Raw genomic sequence first — 21,418 nt, forward strand, 5'->3', positions numbered from 1 at the left:
ATGTGTCTTAGAAATTAATAAAAAGGGCAATGAAAATCGTTAAAAACTACACAATATATGTAAAACCTAAAAATGACAATAGAGATTTTAACATCTTATTTTTCCCAAATGTATTTCAATGAAAAGGAAAATAAAACAGGCATCATAAATCCAAAATTTAATATTAATTGTGAACTTGAGTTTTGTCTCAGGCCTTTTAGTACTGAAAATGTTTTATATCAAAAAACTAAATAGCAAATATTTTATATCAAAATAATATTTTAAATAAAATTATTGTCAAGACGCAGGAAAATCATGATTTTTTTTTCAGTTTTACTTGCAATCATGAAACTTAAGTTACACACATACATATACTTTTAAATTAAAGACAAAGGAATTTAAGAGAAACTATTAATATAAAGCATATGCTCGTTAGTCTTGTATCTAAAATGTGTAATGTTCATTTTGCAATGTTGCTTCAGACTCAGACTAAAGGCATCCAGGAAGCTGCCTGAATAGAGCCAGGAAGGGCTTCTGTTTCTATAGGAGGGAATCCTGTCTGAGACAGTCTGAGCACCAGAGAATTTGTCTATTAAATACCTTTCTGGCAGGAACAGTGAGCTGAATCTCCTCCAACCGGAATTGAAGATGTTGATTAAAGATGCAATATGTAGATTTGGATTCAGAGCAGAAGGTTGTTCAACATTTGAGGGTTCAAAAATGTATATTTGGGGTAGTGCATCTAAATTTATTTTACTGAGTATAAAACCAAAGAGAACTTCTCTTTTGGGATATAGCCTGTTTGAGCCAGGAATCCAAGCTTGTCTGAGATGGTCTTAATTCCAAAGCATCATCCTGTCTTGGAAGAAATAGAGCAACAATTTGAGCTCTTAAATCTTGAAGACGCTCAGTAGTGGAAGCATGGTGTTTAGAATGGCAGGAGCATTTAGGAAAAGACAGGTTCTGGTGTCCGGCATATGATGTGTCATCCGAAGACATCTGGAAACAGCCATAGGAAGCAGTTCTGATCTTAAAGGAGCCAGATTTTTTAGAGAAATTGTCATCTGATAAGTCAATAGCTATGAAGGGATGTGCCAGACCCTTGGCTGATGCTTCACATGCATTTTATCATTGGATCATCCCTGTGAGGTAGGCATGAGACACAGAAAGCAAAAGGAATCTGTCTAAAGTCACACAACCAATAAATGATTGAGTGAAGATTTGACACCATGCAGTTGGTTCCCAGGGCAGGGCTTCAAATCAGCAGGCTCTCCAGAGCCTGGATGTAGCTGGCTGGTCTCTGCAGGGAACCTGGCCGGTGGGTGCCCTGCAGCATTTTTTTGCTCTGGGGCCTTAGCACTTAGATATGACTTTGGAGCTGTCTGTGACACAACCTGCATGGCATAGTACACTCCATCAGCCATAGGTTTGACTGGACATCTGGGTCTACTGGGATAATGAAGCAGAAACATCACATCGGGGGAGAACCTTCAGTTTTATTATTACCTTGCAACGAACCCTAGCAAGAATTATGACTGCAAATCTATATTCACCGATAGGTTTTTATCATAATCAAATCACTTGTTATTTAAGAAATATGGTAAGGGAAATATTAAGTGTCAGAAAGCATAGATGGATGTGCAAAAAGTAAATATACCTTACATTATACAGTAATTTTTATGTCATGTGTATTTGTGTTATTTCCATTTTAAAGAGAAAATATTTATTACATTCTCTCACTAGATCAACATGCCCAAATAATTGGATGGAAACACAAAAAATGGCCTCGTGATATGATACATAATTTAAAGAATTAAGAGAGCTGTAAACTAGTGAAGTGAAAAATATTGTTGACTTTTTTGAGAAGAATTTACATTATTTACATTTATTTCTCTGTCTTTCAGATAAGTGTTTAAACGCATGATTATGTGTAGACCTAAATCCTCAAATATTTTAGGGCATAGCATCTATATCTTGCCAAAATGTAATTTGTTTCAACTATTTTTTGTTCTATAAAGAGGGATATAGACCTGAAGCTTGATTACAAGGATGGTAAAATCCAACACTTTTTCAAGAATTCAGTGCTTAAGGAGGTTTTTTTTTTTTTTTAGACTCTGGGGGAGTAAGTTGAAATTGATTATACTCTTGTCTTTGAGAATCCTCATTGTTCCTTTGTTTCATTGTCATTGTATATGTAGTAAAAAAAAAAAAAGAAGTCTTTGGAAGAGTGTTATAACAATGGGTTCTGAGAATAAAACTTCTGCTAGAGGAGTTGTTAGGAGAACAGATACCAATTGTGTGTGTGTGTGTGTGTGTGTGTGTGTGTGTATGAATGTGTGTGTGTGTCTACAGCACCTGCACGTAAGCATGCTAATTCCTGAACAACTATCTTTTAGGCTCTCAGAATTCCTAGAAAACACTTTTATGAAATAAGGTAAACAATAAGTTTGTGATGACATTATTTGTGAAATACTTCAGCTATGTATATGTTTTCAAAGCCCCATAATGTAGCTCCTTGTGTCTTACCACTTTCTTTCATGTTCCTATAGTGGTAAAAACACATAACATAAAATGTACCATTGTAACCATTTTTAAGTGTACAGTTCAGGAATGTTAAGAATATTCTCATTGTTATGAAACAGATTTCCTGAACATTTCATCTTGCCATTCTGAAACTCTGTACCCATTCAACGTCAACTCTCATTTTCCCTCAGTCCTTGGCAACCATCATTCTACTTTCTGCTTCTGAGTTTGACCTCTTTAGAAACGTATAAGTGGAATCCTACAGTATTTATCTTTCAGTGATCAGTTTATTTCACTTAAAAAGTGTCTTCAGTATCCATCCATGTTGTGACATGTAGAAGGACCTCTTCCTCTGTAGGCTGAGTAGTATTCCATTATACATGTATACCTGTTTTGTTTATCCATTCATCTCTGGACATCTGCTTCCACTTCTTGGCAGTTTTGAATAGTGCTCTTATGTACATGGGTGTACAAATATCTCTCCAACACCCTGCTTTCAGTTATTTTGATGTATACCCAGAAGTAGCATTGTCAGATCATATGATGGTTCCATGTTTCATTTTTTGAGAATACTCCAAACTGGTTTTCATAGTGGCTGCACCACTTTACAATCCCAACAGTGAACAAGTGTTACAATGTCTCTATATCCTCACCAACGCTTTGTATTTTCTGTTTCTTTGATAGTAGCTATTCTCTCAGATATGAGGTCATAACTTGTTGTGGTTTTGACTTGCATTTCTCTGATGATCAATAATGTGGAGCACCTCTTTATATGCTTGTTGAGAATTTGTATATCACCTTTGGAAAAGTATCTATTCAAGTCCTTTTCCCATTTTTAATCTGATTGTTTGATTTTTTTTTGTTGTTGAGTTCTAAGAGTCCTTTATGTATTCTAGATATTAATCTCCTATTAGGTATATATTGGTAAATATTTTCTCCCATTCTGTAAGTTGTCTTTTCACTGTGATGTTTATGTTCTTTTATGCACAGAAGTTTTTAAGTTTGGCGTATTCTCATTTGTCTATTTTTGCTTTTTCTGTCTGTGCTTTTGGTGTCATATCTAGAATTCATTGCCAAGTCCAACATCACAAATGTCATTAAAATTTTTTCCTTGTGTTTTTTTCTAAGAGTTTTACAATTTTAGGTCTTCGATCCATTTTGAATTAATTTTGTATATAATGTAAAATAAGTCCAATTTTATTTTTTTGCATGTATCTTGTTTTTGTGCTTTTGTTATTTTTTTCAGTTTTGAAAACTGGTATTACTAAGTATGTTCAATCTTTGATAACATTTGTATGTATTAAAATATATTCTTCCCCCAGTGTAAAAGATGAATGTTATAGAAAATGAAAGAGGATATATATATGCTTATATGCACACACACGCCTATATATATAATATATATATAAATGTACATAAGCATATTCTTTTTTTTTTTTTTTTGAGACAGAGTCTTGCTCTGTCACCCAGGCTGGAGTGCAGTGGTGCGATCTCCACTCACTGCAAGCTCCGCCTCCTGGGTTCACGCCATTCTCCTGCCTCAGCCTCCCATGTACCTGGGACTACAGGTGCACCACCGCGCCCAGCTAATTTTTGTATTTTTAGTAGAGACGGGGTTTCACCATGTTGGCCAGGATGGTCTCGATCTCCTGACCTCGTGATCCGCCCGTCTCGGCCGCCCAAAGTGTACATATGTATAATCTTATATAGACTGTGTCCCCTAGAAGCAGAGTATGAGAAGTCAGGTGCACATTCCTGTGTATTGAGACGGCTCAACAGAGAAAACCCATAAGGGAGTGAAAGAAGCGGGGCATAGAACAGAAAAGAGTGGAAAAACTATGTAGTCTTCGGCAGAGTCTATTATCATTCGAATCCACTTTGCTTTAGGGTACACATCACAGCATGGAGTGTCTCTGATTGAGTCAAGGGGACGTGTTTTGTATCCTTGGGTAGGTTTCTCAGTAACTACGGCTTATGGGACGGGGTTGGGATCTTCCACTCCCTGGGAGGCTGAGGCTGACAGGGCAATTGTCTAGAGGAGAGGACAGCTGTGAATCCTTCCAGCCAGCACCGAGGTGACACGGTTTGACTCTGTGTTCCCACCCAATTCTCATCTTGAACTGTATTCCCATAATTCCCACATGTTGTGGGAGGGACCCAGTGGGAGATAATTTGAATCATGGGGGCGGTCTCCCCCGTATTATTCTCGTGGTAGTGAATAAGTCTCACGAGACCTGATGGTTTGATCAGGTGTTTCCGTTTTTGCATCTTCCTCATTTTCTCTTCCGCTGCCATGGAAGAAGTGCCTTTCGCCTCCCGCCATGATTCTGAGGCCTCCCCAGCCATGTGGAATTGTATGTCCAGTTAAACCTCTTTTCCTTCCCAGTCTCGGATGTGTGTGTTTATCAGCAGCATGAAAACTGACTCATACAGTAAACTGGTATCAGTAGAGTGGGGTGTTGCTGAAAACATACCCAAAAATGTGGAAGCAACTTTGGAACTGCATAACAGGCAGAGGTTGGAACAGTTTGGAGGGCTCAGAAGAAGACAGGAAAATGTGGGGAAGTTTGGAACTTCCTAGAGACTTGTGGAATGGCTTTGACAAAAATGCTGATAGTGGTATGAACAATAAGGTCCAGGCTGAGGTGGTCTCAGATGGAGATGAAGAACCTGTTGTGAACTGAAGCAAAGGTGACTCTTGCTTCATTTTAGCAAAGAGACTGGTGGCATTTTGCCCCTACCCTAGAGAATTGTGGAACTTTGAACTTGAGAGAGATGATTTAGGGTATGTGGTAAGAGAAATTTCTAAGCAGCAAAGCATTTAAGAGGTGACTTGGGTGCTATTAAAAGCATTCCATTTTAAAAGGGAAACAGAGCATAAAAGTTCAGGAAATGTGCAGCCTGATGATGCAGTACAAAAGAAAAACCCATTTTCTGAGGAGAAATTCAAGCTGACTGCAGAAATTTGCATAAGTAACAAGGAGCCGAATGTTAAACCCCAAGACAATGGAGAAAATGTCTCCAGGGCATGTCATAGGTCTTTATGGTAACCCCTCTCCTCACAGACCCAGAAGCACAGGAGAAAACAATGGTTTCATGGGCCAGGCCCAGGGTCCCCATGTTGTGTGCAGCCTAGGGACTTGGTGTCTTGTGTCCCAGGCACTCTAGCTATTGCTAAAAGGGGCCAAAGTCCAACTGGGCTCATGGTTTCAGGGGGTGCAAGCCACAAACCTTGGCAGCTTCCGCATGGTGTTGAGCCTGCGGGTACAGAGAAGTCAAAAATTGGGGTTTGGCAACCTCCACCTGTATTTCAGAAGATGTATGGAAATGCCTGGATGCCCAGGTAAAAGTCTGCTACAGGGGCAGGGTCCTCATGGAGAACCTCTGCTAGGGCAATGTGGAAGGGAAATGTGGGGTCACAGCCTCCACTGGGGCGTTGCCTAGTGGAGCTGTGAGAAGACGGCCACCATCTTCCAGACCCCAGAATGGTAGATCCACGGACAGCTTGCACCACACACCTGGAAAAACTGCAGACACTCAATGCCAGCCCATGAAAGCAGCCAGGAGGGGGGCTATACCCTGCAAAGCCACAGGGGTGGAGCTGCCCAAGACTATGGGAACCTACCTCTTGCATCAGTGTGACCTGGATGTGAGACCTGGAGTCAAAGGAGATCATTTTGGAGCTTTAAAATGTGACTGCCCCGCTGGATTTTAGACTTGCATGGGTGCTGTAACCCCTTTGTTTTGGCCAATTTCTCTCATTTGGAATGGCTGTATTTACCCAATACCTGTACCAGCATTGTATCTAGGAAGTAACTAGCTTGCTTTTGATTTTACAGGCTCATAGGCAGAAGGGACTTGCCTTGTCTCAGATGAGACTTTGGACTATGGACTTTTGGGTTAATGCTGAAATGAGTTAAGACTTTGGGGGATTGTTGGGAAGGCATGATTTGTTTTGAAATGTGAGGACATGAGATTTGGAGGGGCCAGGGGCAGAATGATATGATTTGGCTATGTCCCCACCAAATTTCATCTTGAGTTGTTCTCCCAAAACTCCCACATGTTGTGGGAGGCACCCAATTGGAGATAATTTGAATCATGGGAGCAGTTTCCCCCATACTATTCTCGTGGTAGTGATTAATCTCAGGAGATCTGATGGTTTTATCAGGGGTTTCCATTTTTGCATCTTCCTCATTTTCTCTTGCCACTGCCTTGTTAAGAAGTACCTTTCGCCTCCTGCCATGATTCTGAGACCTCCCCAACCATAAGGAACTGTGAGTCCAATTAAACCTCTTTTTCTTTTCAGTCTTGTGTATGTCTTTATCAGGAGCATGAAAATAGACTAATATACCAGGTCAGTGGAGGATGGGTAAAGGGAATTGGGCAGGGCATCAGTAGCACCCCCTTCCATGTTCTAAACATCTGAAGAGGTCTTTGATATAAAGCATCTCCTAAATTGAAAATATAAGGAGAAGTGATTGAAATATAATTCATCCACATCAGATAAATAAATATATATTCTTACTCACAAATGATAAAGTCAATTTTGTTTTCTTTTATAGAAAATATTCCAACAATTATTTTATTTCCTTCTGTTGATTCATTTTCCTTTTGGAAAAAAAAGTAGGGCAATAAGCAGTTTATTTCCATTCATGCCCATAATATATTGAAACTTTCACCAGAATCCACTTCATTCTCAGCTTTTTGAGTTATACTCAAAAGGGTGAATAATAACCAATAAAATCTAGCACAAAAATTAAAGAAAAAGCAGTCAGTAAAAGCAGTACTCCATCCTAAATGTCCTGCTTCCCTGATGCTCCATGGAGACAGCTGACTCAGCACCAGATAGCAGGCTGCCAGTGTCCACCACACATCCCTCTAACAGGCTCACCTAAGAAGGCACACAAGCCTGCTTGCAGCTGAAGCTTCCAGGCCTCCTGTGTTGAATATCATCTTGAATGATCTTAATGAACCACATAATTTCATCTAGAACTGTTACTACATAATGTAGCTAAAGAAATTGCCAAACTATTTTTCTCAATAGCTGTAATATTTTCATTTTAATCATAATCTGAAGATGCTCCCTCCATTGACTATTCTTTGGACCTCTGTCACCAGTCAAGTGGCTGTGTTTGTGTAGAGTTTGTGCTTTATTCTGTTCTGTTCCATCACTCTAAGTGTCTATTCCTCTACCAAAGCCACAGTTAGGAAATATCGAAGAGAGAAGGGAAGGTGGCTTAATAGATTTATATCCTCCAAAAATAGAGGAGAAGTTATTTGAAAGGTTTATTTTTGTTACCTGTAGTTTTTTTTAATGCATGTTATATTATTTTGTGTTTGTTTAATTTTATTTGCAGCATATTTTGAGAGGTTGAAGAAATATATATCTGGGTTGTAGGAAAGATGATTCTACATTTTACTAAATATTTCCAGTTTGCTTTTTAACTGTAATGACAGTTTGTAAACTTAATCAATGATGTTTTTTATCTTCTTACATTTTGCTATATGTTAACAAGGTGGAGCATCTTTTGTTAGGTTTGAAAATGTAGCTCTCTTCTGTGTGTATTTTGACTTACATTCAGCAAAGTTCTGGACCATCACTCCTAATAGCTGATTCAGGGTGTGTTGGTTTTTCTATGTAGATAACAGTATTTACAATAATAACTGATTATTTTTTCCTTCTGCCTACCCACATTTTATGCTCCTTATTTATTTTTCTGTTTCTTTCCTATGCTAAGACCTTCATTTTGAGGTAGAATAGAAGCAGCAATAAAGGGCCTTCTTTTTCTAAATTTTAAACAGAATTTAATGTTTTAAAATAAGCCGCTCCTTTCATTCTGCTGACAAACTATACATTCATGGGTTCATTTTGCTAATGTGTATGCATGTAGGCTATTTGCATGTATTTATACAAGAGATTGACCTGTAATTCTCCTTTTTCGGATGGCCTCATTTTGGTATCAAACTTATGCTTGTCTCAGAAATGAATTGAGGTAATTTTCTTCTTTTTCTATTGTATGAAAGAACTGGGTGAAAATGCAGGTTACCTCTCCCTTAAAGACAGGTTAAATCATTTGGGTCATTTTGTTTGTTTGTTTTTATTTCTGATCTATAGATTTTTAAAAACTGATTTAATTTATACAATGATTGCATAAATTGGTTCATTTTCCACTTCTTCTTGAGTCACTTTTTGTAAGTTATATTGTTCTAGAAATTGTCAATTTCTCACGTCTTTCTTCACCTTTGCTCTTTTCTTGTTTCATTTCTATTAATTAATAGCCTAATTTTGTTTTATTCTTTCTTTTTTTGTTTCAACTTTGTGTGTTTGTGTGTGTGTGTTTTCTGAATTCATGTGCCAGATACTTTGCTTATTGACTTTAAAACTATATTCTTTTCTAAAATGTATTTAAAGTTATGAATTTATTTCTATGAATTGCTTTAGTTTTATCCACAGAATTGTGATGGATTTCCTTTCATCAATGGTTAATTCTAAAAATTTATTATTTCTGTGATTTTTTTTCTCTGAACCATGCTTTGTGTAGAATTGGCTTTATAAGTTTCTGAACATATGGGGAGGTATGGTTTCATTTCTGTAGTTGATATTCCCTTTTCAATTATGTTAAGAAAACGCCTGTGTAATTTTGGTTCCTCAGAATTTATTGAGATTTGCTTTGCTTTATGGCCTAAGACACAGTTAATATCATAAATCATCTATGAATTCTTGAAAAAGAATGTTTCCTGCAAATTTGTCGGCAAGTTTTTATAAATGTACTTAGATCAAATTTTCTGTGCTCTTAGTAACGTTTTGCCTCTTTAGCAATCACAGAGGGATTTGCTTAAAAATCTTGGACACTAAAAAAAAAAAAAAATCTTGAACACTGAGTGTACCATGGCCACAGGAAGATTTTTATTCTAGATGACATGGGGCATTTCTGGTAGTTGTACAGCAGAATAATTGTACGCATTTTTTTTGTTATTTTCCTCTTTACTCTTTATATTTCTAGTTAGTTGTAACAGTGTCTTGACATCATGACAGAGTACATAGGGTCCTCCAAACCAAGGTGTGGGGAAACTGTGTATATAAATATGTAACTAGATGTCAGGTATTTGCTGGCTTTCGAGTTTAGTCCCACAGAGATACACGTTCACTGAGCTGGGGCTTCTGGCTGTAAACTGTTATCTCGAATTGCAGGATAACCATATATGTAGGATCCCTGCCACCTCCCTTACCCTCCTAAAAAAGTGTAACACTGGAGATAAAGAAATCCAATACAAAGATGAGCTTGGTGACACTGCCTCGGGCCAGATAATTCTGTAAGGAAGAGCAGTTACATGAGAGCACAGTGTCACCTTGCATTTCTGTAAGAGCAAGACTAAGCATTTACCTGCCATGTGTTAAGTGCTGGATTAGATCCTAATAAAGAGTGTGATGTTTCTGCCATCAATGTAATTGTCTGTTCTGCAATTTCATTCAGCAGCAACAACAACAAAACTGTTGACTACCTCCTGTTCTGGATGCTGAAAGTAAGCAGGGGATGAAACATCCTGAGTTCCTGCCTTTATGGGGCTTACAGAGCAATAGGAAAATATATAGTATTGTATTTTAGGAAATCAATTAGTATAGATATTAGTATAATATACAGTTGAAGCATAGTAACTGATATTGCAGGAGAGCCGAGTGTGGTGGTAAATGCCTGCAGTCCCAGCTACTTGGGAGGCTGAAGTGGGAGAATTGCTTGAGGCCAGGAGTTCGAGGCTGCAGTGAGCTTTGATTAGGCCACTGCACTGTAGCCTGGGCAATAGAGCAAGACCCCATCTCTAAAATAAATAAATAATTAGATAGATAGCTATTGTAGTATAAGAGTGATAAATACCAAGGAGAAAAATGAAGCAAGCAATAGGAATTGAAGTGCTTTTCAGGGGACATTTGCCTTAGTAAAGGGGGATTTTGAGTGACCACCAGGAGGAAGGGTGTCTGTTGACCAGTCTTTAGCTGTCAGAAGTCCATTTGTTCCAAGGTATAGTTTAAATTCATTGTTTCTTTGTTGACTTTCTGTCTTGATGACCTGTCTAGTGCTGTCAGTGGAGTACTGAAGTCCCTTACTATTATTGTGTTGCTGTCTATCTTATTTCTTAGGTCTATAAGTAATTATTTTATAAATTTAGAAACTCCAGTGTTAGGTACATATATGTATAAGATTGTGATATTTTCCTGTTGGACAAGGTCTTTTACCATTATATAATGTCTCTCTTTGTTTCTTTTAATTGCTGCTGCTTTAAAGTTTGGTGTTTTTTTTTTTTTTTTTTTTTGGTATAAGAATAGCTACCCCTGCTTCCTTTTGGTGTCCATTTGCATGAAATGCCTTTTTCCACCCCTTTACTTTAAGTTGATGTGAGTCCTTATGTGTTAGATGAGTCTCTTGAAGGCAGCAGATAGTTGGTTCGTGAGTTATCCATTCTGTAGTTCTGTGTCTTTTAAGTGGAGCAATTAGGCCATTTACATTCAGTGTTAGTATTGAAATATGAGGTACCGTTGCTTTCATCATACTGGTTGTTGCCTGTGTACTTTTTTTGTTTTTGCTTTTTAAGTTGTATTTTTGTTTTATAGATCCTGTGTGCTTTATGCTTTAAAGAGGTCCTGTTTCGATGTGTTTCCATGATTTAAGGCTCCTTTTAGCAGTTCTTATAGTGGTGGTTTGGTAATGGCAAATTCTCTCAGCATTTGTCTGAAAACAACTGTATCCTTCCTTCCTATATGATACTTAGTTTCTCTGGATACAAAATTCTGGGCTGATAATTGTTTTGTTTGAGGAGGCTGAAGATAGGTCCTCAATCCCTTGTGGCTTACAGGGTTTCTACTGAGAAATCTGCTGTTAATCTGATAGGTTTTCCTTCGCAGGTTACCTGGTGCTTCTGTCTCAGAGCTCTTAAGATTCTTTACTTCATCTTAACTTTAGATAACCTGATGACAATGTGCCTAGGCGAAGATCTTTTTTATGATGAATTTCCCAGGTGTTCTTTGTGCTTCTTCTGTTTAGATGTCTACGTCTCTCTCAAGGCTGGGGAAATTTTCCTCGATTATTCCCCCAAATATGTTTTTCACACTTTCAGAATTTTCTTCTTCCTCAGGTATACTGATTATTCTTAGGTTTGGTCATTTGACATAATCCCAGACTTCTTGGAGGCTTTCGTTCATATTTTCTTATGCTGTTTTCTTTGTCTTTGTTGGACTGGGTTAATTCTAAGACTTTGTCTTCAAGCTCTGAACTTCTTTCTTCTACTTGTTCACTTCTATTGCTGAGACTTTCCTGAGCATTTTGCATTTCTAAAAGCACGTCCAACATTTCCTAAATTTTTGATTGTCTTTTCTTTAAGCTATCTATTTTCATGAATATCTCCTTTCACTTCTCATCAGTTTTTGGATATCCTTGCATTGGGCTTTGGCTTTCTCTGGTCCCTCCCTGATTAGCTTAATAACTAACCTTCTGATTTCTTTTTCAGGTAAACCAGAGATTTCTTCTTGGTTTGGATCCATTGCTGGTGAACTAATGTGATTTTTTTGGGATGTTGAAGAGCCTTGTTTTGTTGTATTACCAGGGTTGGTTTTCTGGTTCCTTCTCATTTGGTTAGACTCTGTCAGAGGGAAGGTCTAGGGCTGAAGGCTGTTGTTCAGATTCTTGTCTTATGGGGTGTTCCTTTGATGTAGTACTCTCCCCATTTTCCTGTGAGCCAAACTGCAGTGATGGTTGTCTCTCTTCTGGGTCTAGCCATCCAGTGAGTCTACCCAGCTCCAGGCTGGTACTGGGGGTTGTCTGCACAGGGTCCTGTGACATGAACCATCTATATGTCTCTCAGCCGTGGATACCAGTACCCGTTCTGGTGGAAGTGGTGAAGGCTGCAATGGACTCCCTAAGTGTCCTTAGCTTTGGTGGTTTAATGTTTTATTTTTGTGCTGGTTGGCCTCCTCCAGGAGGTGGCACTTCCCAGAAAGCATCAGCTGTAGTAGTCTGGAGAGGGACTGGCAGTGGGTGGAACCCTAGAACTCCCAAGATTAATGCCCTTTGTTTTCCACTACCAGGGTGGATAGGGAAGGACCATGAGGTGGGAGCAGGGCTGGGTGTGACTGAGCTCAGACTCTCCGTGGGTGGGTCTTGCTGTGGCTGCTGTGGGGATGGAGGTGGGATTCCCAGGTCACTGGAGTTGTGTACCTAGGAGGTACTGCCTCTGTTGAGTCATGCAGGTTGTCAGGGAAGTGGGGGAAAGCTGGCAGTCACGGGCCAGGCAAACCTAAGGGCCGATCTCACTCCCACTGTGCCCCCCAAACCAATAGCCCTGAGTCTGTTCCCAGGTGGAGGGCAAGATGGGTTTGAAAACTTGCCTGAGGCTATCCAACTTCCAGCTACCAGAGAAAAGGGCTTTAGTTCTTTCACCGTCTGTGGAGTCTGCATTGATTCACAACCTCCCTGGCTAGGATGCTTCTCATCCTGTTCAAAATGTGACAAAGTTCAGCTAGAGAATTCCTTCTGTCTCTGGCCCCCCTCCCAATGGATCCCTGTGGTGCCAGGCAGGAACGGGCTGCTTGGGGACCCAGTGAGCTCCCAGGGCCTTTTCTGCTGCTTCCTTTACCCGTGTATTTTGCTCGGCTCCCTAACTTGACTCAGCGCCAGGTAAAGTTCAAAACTTCTCCCACGGACAGAACTTCAGCTTCTCCAGTGGGGGTGTGTGTTCGGGAGAGGAGGACCTCTCTTTCCCACTTCTGCAGTTGGGGCACTCACAGTATCTGAGGTGTCTCCCAGGTCCTGCAGGAGCAGTCCACTTCTTTCAGAGGATCTGGGGGTCCTCTCGGGATTGCTGGTTTCTTCTTGAAGTCAATCTGGAGCTAAAATTCACAGTGCAAGCCTTCACATGCTGCGCTGTCCAGAGCTGCGGTCCACCCCTGCCTCCCGTCCACCATGATCCCCTGAATCCCTGTGTTATCTTACAGATTTTTTCTTTATTTTTTTTTAGATCAACTGGTCATATTGTATATCTTATCGATTCATAGACATATACATACATGACACAGCTGACCCACTTGTACTTAGATTAAAACAAAGTCAAAATGCCCAATAAATTTTCAGATTACAAAAGAATCAATTTATAAACTAATGTTTTAGATCGAAACATGGGGAATTATTTAACAAAAATACATTAAAAATCAAGATTTAAGACATGAATTGATTTGAAATTTAACATTCGTGGCCTTTGAGTTTTCCAAATCAAAAAGGAAAATAAGAAAATTAATTTAAGAGCCCCCTTCCACATTCCCTCTTGACAGCCTGTGAGGGATAACTCAATGAATCATGATCTGTCACCGTGGAATCCTTAAAAGTTAATTGAAATTTCACCAAGAGACCCTTCTTGAGAGTCACAAACTAGAGGACTGCTGCAATGTTTATTAGATTATCCTCAGCCATCAACTGCTGGCTAATCAACACATGGCACTCTGCGATGTTATTTGTTTTAATTCTTCAGGCTTTTTTTTTTTGTGGCCCTGTTGATCCCCTGGGCACCAAATGACAAGCCAGGAAAGTCACAGAAGTCAAAGTGTCACAAGCATCACAGTCAATCAATCAAGCCCTGTGCAGTTTTCTACACAGATGTGAAAGCAGAAGACATTTACGGTTCTTTATTTATGAGCTTTCTCATACAATCTGTCTCTGGCAGTGATCATAGCTTTTATCAAATAAGTGTACTCCAGAGCAATTTGTCAGCATTTCAGAACCGCTGTTGTCTATTTGCGTTTAGGTCACTGGAAAGGGAACATTTTCTGTATAGCTATTTAATATTTCTCACATCACTTTTACGAATACTTATGAACAGTCTTATGAAAACATGATACTAAAATGTATAGCTTTTGTCAAATGCAAATAAATGAACACAAAATCCCCCAACACGGCTTCTTGATCTTCCTACATCATATGTAAAAGTACTTACATATTCAATACCTGGCATTAGAGAATCATGGAGCTTTGGTTTGTTTCTTCTCTATGGAGCATTTTTCATTCCGTTTGCCTAATTGTCTCTTTAATCTTAGACAAGTCACAGCCTCTCTCAACTTAGTTTTCGTTATATGCTAAACAGGAATGGTTATGCTGGTGCACCTGGGGGCTGTGAGAATAAAGACTTGCAAAGTGTCACAAGAAACAGAAGTGGAAACAGTGTTGTCATGAGTTGTTCCTTCAAAGGACCAGGGCATCTTTCCAAAGATGAACTATACCCTTAGTATATAATCTTCTCAGATATGGCGTATGATCAACCACATTTTGTTCATGCATAGTGACTTTAACCTCCTTGGGACCTTATATCATAAATAGCTTAAGAATATATAAACACATCTGAATCTGTGTTTGCAAGCCGGCTTCTAGAATTTTTAATGCTTTAACATGGATTTTCTGCCAATAGTAAAATTTTAACCTAGTGGTAAATATAAGTGTTTGTACAATTCCATTACAGGTGCTTTGACTGGTGTTTATAGGAAATAGACTTTTGAAACAAACGGGATATTTTAAGTTTCAGAAATGGGAATTCAGTTTGTTAATCACTATATAAATAAAACAAGAACTGTAGCAGCCAAAATTCTCTCCACAATTTTGAGAAATATCTCTGTGCCAACCCTCAGTCTTTATACTTAACCACAGGTTTCTTGGAAATGAATGTCACTGATTATGAGAGAAAGAATTTAGCAATAAATTGGTGAAAAATGTCTACTGTGTCATATAAAGAGTTGATAGCATATATTCTCCTTTTTTCCCCATTCTGTCACCCAGACTGGAATGCAGTGGTGTAATCCTAGCTCACTGCAACCTTAAGATCCTGGGCTTATGTGATTCCCCACCTCAGCCTCCAAGTAGTTGGCACTACAGCCACATGCCACCATGCCTAGCTAACTTAAAAGTTTCTCTTTTTTTTTTTTGGACAGACAGGATCTTCCTATGTTGCCCAGGCAAGTCTTTAACTCCTGGCTTCAAGTGATCCTCCTGTCTCAACCTCTCAAAGCACTGAGATTACAGGCTTGAGCCATTATACTTGGCAGCATATATATTCTATTACATTAAATTAACAGCATCTTGATTAGTCATCATGATATGCAAAAGCAATTCTATTAGGTTGTTCTGAAAAAGTTGGAATGATTTTATGCCCACATTTAACATGCAAAATTAGTTAGTATTATTCAATTAGACAGAAGGAGCCTGACACAGTGGTGAAATCTGGAGGCTTTGGCTATGCATTGAAAGAAACAGGAAGGGGATGGATGGTTAGTAATTGAGTTGAGCTTAACTACATATGCATGTCTAATTCTACCATTTGTTTTATTACCACGGAATCTTGAGAAACACACGAGCGGCTTTCCCCCAATCTATAAAAAGGGCTTTGGATTTACAATATCAAGTGCAGGGAGAATTGTTCCGTTTATGAGCTGTGCAATGGGCAATATAAAAGCAAACGTGCTGTGGTGCACACCTATAGTGGTTATAATAGGTCTGGTGACGCTCCCCTTGCATTTCTTCCAGGTTGCTTTCAGCTATGTAACGTTTTTCGATCCCATGAGATGGAAATCGACCAGTGCTTGCTAGAGTCCCTTCCCCTTGGCCAGCGGCAGCGTCTGGTGAAGCGCATGCGCTGTGAGCAAATCAAAGCCTACTATGAGCGCGAGAAGGCTTTTCAGAAGCAGGAAGGGTTCCTGAAGAGGCTGAAGCATGCGAAGAATCCAAAAGTTCACTTCGACCTGGCGGACATGATTCAGGACGCGATTATCCACCACAATGACAAAGAAGGTACATGATAAGAAAGAAGGACCCGCTTTCTGATGTGATTTTTTAATGATTGATTTTTGTTGGTTTGTTGTTTTTTTGTTGGAGAGATGGGGCCGAAAAGTCCTTTTAAATATTGGAGGCTACTATCTTTTAACTGTTCGAATTATTCAAGAAAAAAAAAAATGCGGTTTGCAAAGAACATCATTAAAAGTCCTGCCACCCAGTAAGATAAAAAAATGTAAAAATTGTGGTGAAAGTGGGTTTTTTTGTTTGTTTGTTTGTTTTTGTTTTTTTTTTTAAGAATTACCTGTCAGAAGAGCAAGCGAGTTCCTTTCAAATTGTTCAGTTCAAATTGTTAGGGAAACTTTTTATCAATGAATTGGTTTTCTATTTAGAAAATTTTTATAGAGACAGGGTCCCACTATGTTGACCAGGCTGGTCTCAAACTCCAGGGCTCGAGCAGTCCTCCAGCGTCAGCCTCCCAGAGTGCAGGAATTTCAGTGAATTGTTTTTCCTGATGATGATTTGGGGCTGTGGAATTTGTTAATCCTTAGCTCATGCTTTGATAGATGCAGCAGTAATGTGACTTCTCCTGACTCTCAGGAATCAATTTCTTTCTCCCTTAAAGTTGTTTGGCTTGTGGTATCACGTTTTACTAAGATTACCCAATGCAAATCTCAATTGTCTTCACAAGACTGTTACATTTTTTACTTTTTATATAGTCTTGTATGTGAATTTTTCTGTTTTCCTATATACAACCCACTTGCCCAAGTTCAAATGTGAGAGAAATGTTCCAGCTCTGAATGTAATTGTTGTAGTTGTACAAGGCTTCAAAGAAACAGATATAAATCAATTTACCTTGATTGGCTCCCAAATCAGTGTTTGAATGAATCTAAAATGAGCATTCTTCACAATTCATTATTCACAATTTGAAATCCAAAAAGCTCTGAAGCCATTATTTTGATAGATCATTTAGTGGCAAAACTTTCACTGACCTATTCATGGTTTATAACCTGTTCAGTTTGGAAAAATAATAAATTCAATAACATACGTGCTTTGAAGGCTTTCGAATAGGGATTGTGGATCTATTAGCTAAGAAAACCTATAGCACGTTATATAGAATAATAGTTATACATAGTAAGAAGACTCAAGTCGTTCTTTTCATGGTTTTGTGTGGGCTTTTTCTAGTTAAACTGGAATACTCTGAGAATTTCTGATTTTTTTTTTTTGTCTTAAACTGCAATGACAGTAACAGTGAATCTTTGAGCTGGAAAGTACCTAAAAAATTTTGGTGTGGTCCACTTACTTTACCCATGAAGGAACTGAAATTCAGCCATCGTGTAATATTCTCTGGAAAGCTGTCTGCAGCACTCTGACCTTTCATTTTGTTGTTCTCTTCTCACCTATGGCTGTTCATTTAATGGCCACCTCCTCCGTGAGTCTGTGAGCACATCGAAGGTAGGGACAATGTCCACAAGGTCATTGCTCCCTCCTGCCCATCTCATACCTTCCAGCAGCATTGAGTGAAAGAGTAAAGTGATCAGTTCTTGTTCAACACGCAGTAGTTGTTACAACAAACTTAAATGAGAAAGCAGGTCTTGAAATTTAAGCCCTATTTTGATTTAAAAGTAATAAAACACAAAAATTAATTGGTGCCAGTGTGGTGGCTCACACCTGTAATCCCAACACTTTGGGAGGCAGAGGTGGAAGACTCTCCTGAAGCCAGGAGTTAGAGACAAGCCTGGGCAGCATAGCAAGACCCCATCTCTACAAAATATTTTTAAAAATGAGCTGTACACAGTGGTGCATGTCCAGCTACTCAAAAAGCTGTGGTAAGGGATTGTTTGAGCCTAGGGGTTAAGGCTATAGTGAGTCATGATGGTGACCTGAACTCCAATCTGTGCAATAGAGCAAGACCCTGTCTCAAAAACGCTTCTTTTAATGTATTGGAAACGTTTTAAAATTTCTTGTACCAAATACCTACAGTACACAATTATGTCTAGATTAGGGTTAAAGGAAAATTCGTAGTAGTAAAGTACTAACTCAAAAGCCAAGAAGCAGTTATTATATAAGTCACGTTTCCACAAACATTCATGTCATACAATCTGAATTAATGCCTTGTTAGGAGATGTTGTAGGTGTGAAACTGTGCAACCTAGTTTCTAGTGGCAAGCTAGGTGAGAGATTCTGGTGGCTTGGACCTAAGTGGAGCAAGGGTGTGGTGAGAAATAGTCAATTTTAGGATTTATTTTTAGGACAGAGCTGACAGAAAATGCTGATTACCTGGTCAGGTATGGGCTTTGGTGAGACGTAAACAAGGTGTCATCAGCATCTGGTTCAACAATTCTAGCTTCCAGAGGCCACCTGCCTTCCTTGGATCAGAGCCCCCTCCTCCGTCTCCGAGGTCAGCAGTGATGGATACAGGGCAGGGACAGTGCTCCTTCTCACGCTTCAGTTTGCCTGCTTCTTTGTCCATCCTTGTATCTGACTGAATCTTCTGCCTCCCTCTTGCACCTTTAGGGGCCTATGTGATGGCACTGGGCTCACCTGGACTATGCAGGTTCACCTCCTGTTCCAGAGGCAGCTCACTAGTAACCATACGTCCCTTAGTAACCATACGTCCCTTTCTCCAGATCACATTGCATAGTTGCAGGTGTAACTCCAGAGGGTGAAATCAGGACAGTCAAAATGTTCCCTACTACGGGGAGTGAGAATTCCAGGATAACATCAAGCTTTTGGGGCCTCAACAAATAGAAGAATGAAACGCCATTAGCCGCAGTAGGAGTGCCTCTAGGAGTTGTGAATGAGATGGGGTGGCATCCTGACTGGAGGTGTAAATTAAAAACTCATGAGCATATAGATGATACTGAAAACCCCGAAAGTGGACAGAGTGACATAGGGAAAGGGTTTAGGTAAAACGATAAGAAGTCTAAGAAGTGAGTCCCAAGGAATTCCAATATTAACAATTCAGTGAAATGAGGTCCAACCATAAGGAATGACCAGGAAGAAAGGATGAAAATGAGGGAGGGTGCTTTCTTGGGAGCCAAGATAAGAAGTTTTCAAGGAGGAGAAATTTTTATTGATCAAGCAGGAGGAAGCCTGAAAACTGACCATTACATTTAGGAGTATGGAGGTGATTAGTTTTCACGACTTGTTGGGAGCAAGAATTTTAATGGATTAGATTCCAGACAGAGTAGGAAAGCAGGAATGGGCACAGAAAGTATAAAGAGCTCTTTAAAGGAGGTTTCTGTAAAGAGGTGAGAAATGGAAAGATTGATGAAGAGGAAACAGACATTAAGAGCTTTTTTTAATGATGGGAGAATTAACAGCAAGTATATGTGCTGATAAAAATAATTCATTTGCATTTCTCTAATGACCAGTGATGATGAGCTTTGTTGGCCACATAAATGTCTTCTTTTGGGAAGTGTCGTTTTTTTATTGTAAATTTGTTTAAGTTCCTTGTAGATTCTGGATGTTAAATGTGGTACATAAACACCATGGAATACTATACAGCCAGAAAATAGAATGAGTTCATGTCCTTTGCGGGACATGAATAAAGCTGGAAACCATCATTCTCAGCAAACTAATACAGGAAGAGAAAACCAAACACCACTCATTGTCACTCATAAGTGGGAGTTGAACAATGAGAACACATGGACACAGGGAGGGGAACATCACACACCGGGGCCTGTCGGGGGTTAGGGGGTAATGGGAGGGAGAACATTAGGATAAACACCTAATGTACATGGGGCTTAAAACCTAGATGATGGGTTGATGGGTGCAGCAAACCACCATAGCACATGTATACCTATGTAACAAACCTGCACGTTCTGCACATGTATCCCAGAACTTGAAGTAAAATTTAAAATAAAATAGAAATAATTCATGTGAGAGGGAAAATCTGGTGACGCTAGAGTAAGAGACGCTAGTGCATACTGTGATGAGGTCAGCTGCCCACTGGAAGGGCTTGGGTTCAGCTGGGATCACCTCTCGCAGTCGTTATCAATCCTGGCTGGATAACAGAATCACCTAGGAAGATTTTATTTTTTAATTTCCATGTCTAGGACCTGCTCATAAAGATGCTGATGCAATCAGTCTTATGTGGGGCCAGGATGGTTTTTAATGGTGCCTAGGAGACTATGGTGTTCAGAGAGAGCTAAGAGATGTGGTGTGAACCTGTGGTGATTCTCCTCCTCGTTTTGATACTAATTAATGAAAGAACCATGGACCTTGGCTAAGAGTGAGGGTGTGGATGACCTGAAAGTAAAGCAAAGAAGGGAACCTGCAAATATGGGAGAAAAAATGGACCAAGGCAAATACTGTATTTTTTAAATGGGACCTATAGAAAAAAAAAAAAGATATAAAGAATAAGCACTACAAAGAAGGATCAAATATGATTCAAGAGTTTCAGTAATGGTTTGGCATGGACTCACCACTCCTTTGTCCTTATTCTTAGGACATAAAGAATTTCCCGTCCTGAAACTTCCTATAGTTGCTAGAATGCATCAGTGCTAAATTTGCCTTCCCAGAAATTATTTCACATGTATATATGGATACCATTTTGGTGGAATACAATATAATCTTATCAATAGGCAGTCAATATTTGTTACATGGTTAAAATCTGTTGGTAACCACAAATGCCTGGCAAGGATTTCTTAACATGTATTTTTAAGTGTAATAAATGGATAAGCGTATTATGTATGACAGCTTGTTTATATTATGAATATTGGTATAAAGACACTAAAATCTAAGCAAGCAGTCAGATCTGATTTTTTAATTCAAAAGAAGCAAAGAGTAATTTTTTATTTGAATTAATACATGATTAACTTTTAGTTGTGTTTTATTTTATTTAAGAAATTGCTTTTTGTGTATTTCTTTTTTGAATGGCAAAGGAGAGAAAGGACTGGATAGAAAAGTCTCACATTTTGCATGGTGTGATGATCATGTTAAGGTCCTCAAAGTGATAGGAACAATAGGAAGCAGACAAAAATAATCACCCACACAGAAACATACACATGTGCACAGACACAATGTGTTTTGCATGCTTTCTCTGTGTATACAGCAAACTGTATACACCTTTCCTATATGCTATGTTAATGCTTTATGACAGTAATGACACAA

At 39.0% G+C, this 21,418-nt stretch overlaps 1 protein-coding gene across 1 annotated transcript in view; it reads left to right on the forward strand.

The window, feature by feature from the left end:
- MYO16 (myosin XVI) overlaps positions 1-21,418 on the forward strand; it is a 653,675-nt gene that overhangs the window by 62,809 nt on the left and 569,448 nt on the right. The window contains exon 2 of the mRNA XM_011933947.1: positions 16,056-16,319. Coding sequence (XP_011789337.1) covers positions 16,094-16,319 — 226 coding nt within the window. The 5' untranslated portion in view covers positions 16,056-16,093. The remainder of the gene's footprint in view (positions 1-16,055; positions 16,320-21,418) is intronic.

The sequence above is a fragment of the Colobus angolensis genome, unplaced genomic scaffold (assembly GCF_000951035.1).
Source record: "Colobus angolensis palliatus isolate OR3802 unplaced genomic scaffold, Cang.pa_1.0 Scaffold13, whole genome shotgun sequence".
Classification (NCBI taxonomy): Eukaryota; Metazoa; Chordata; class Mammalia; order Primates; family Cercopithecidae; genus Colobus; species Colobus angolensis.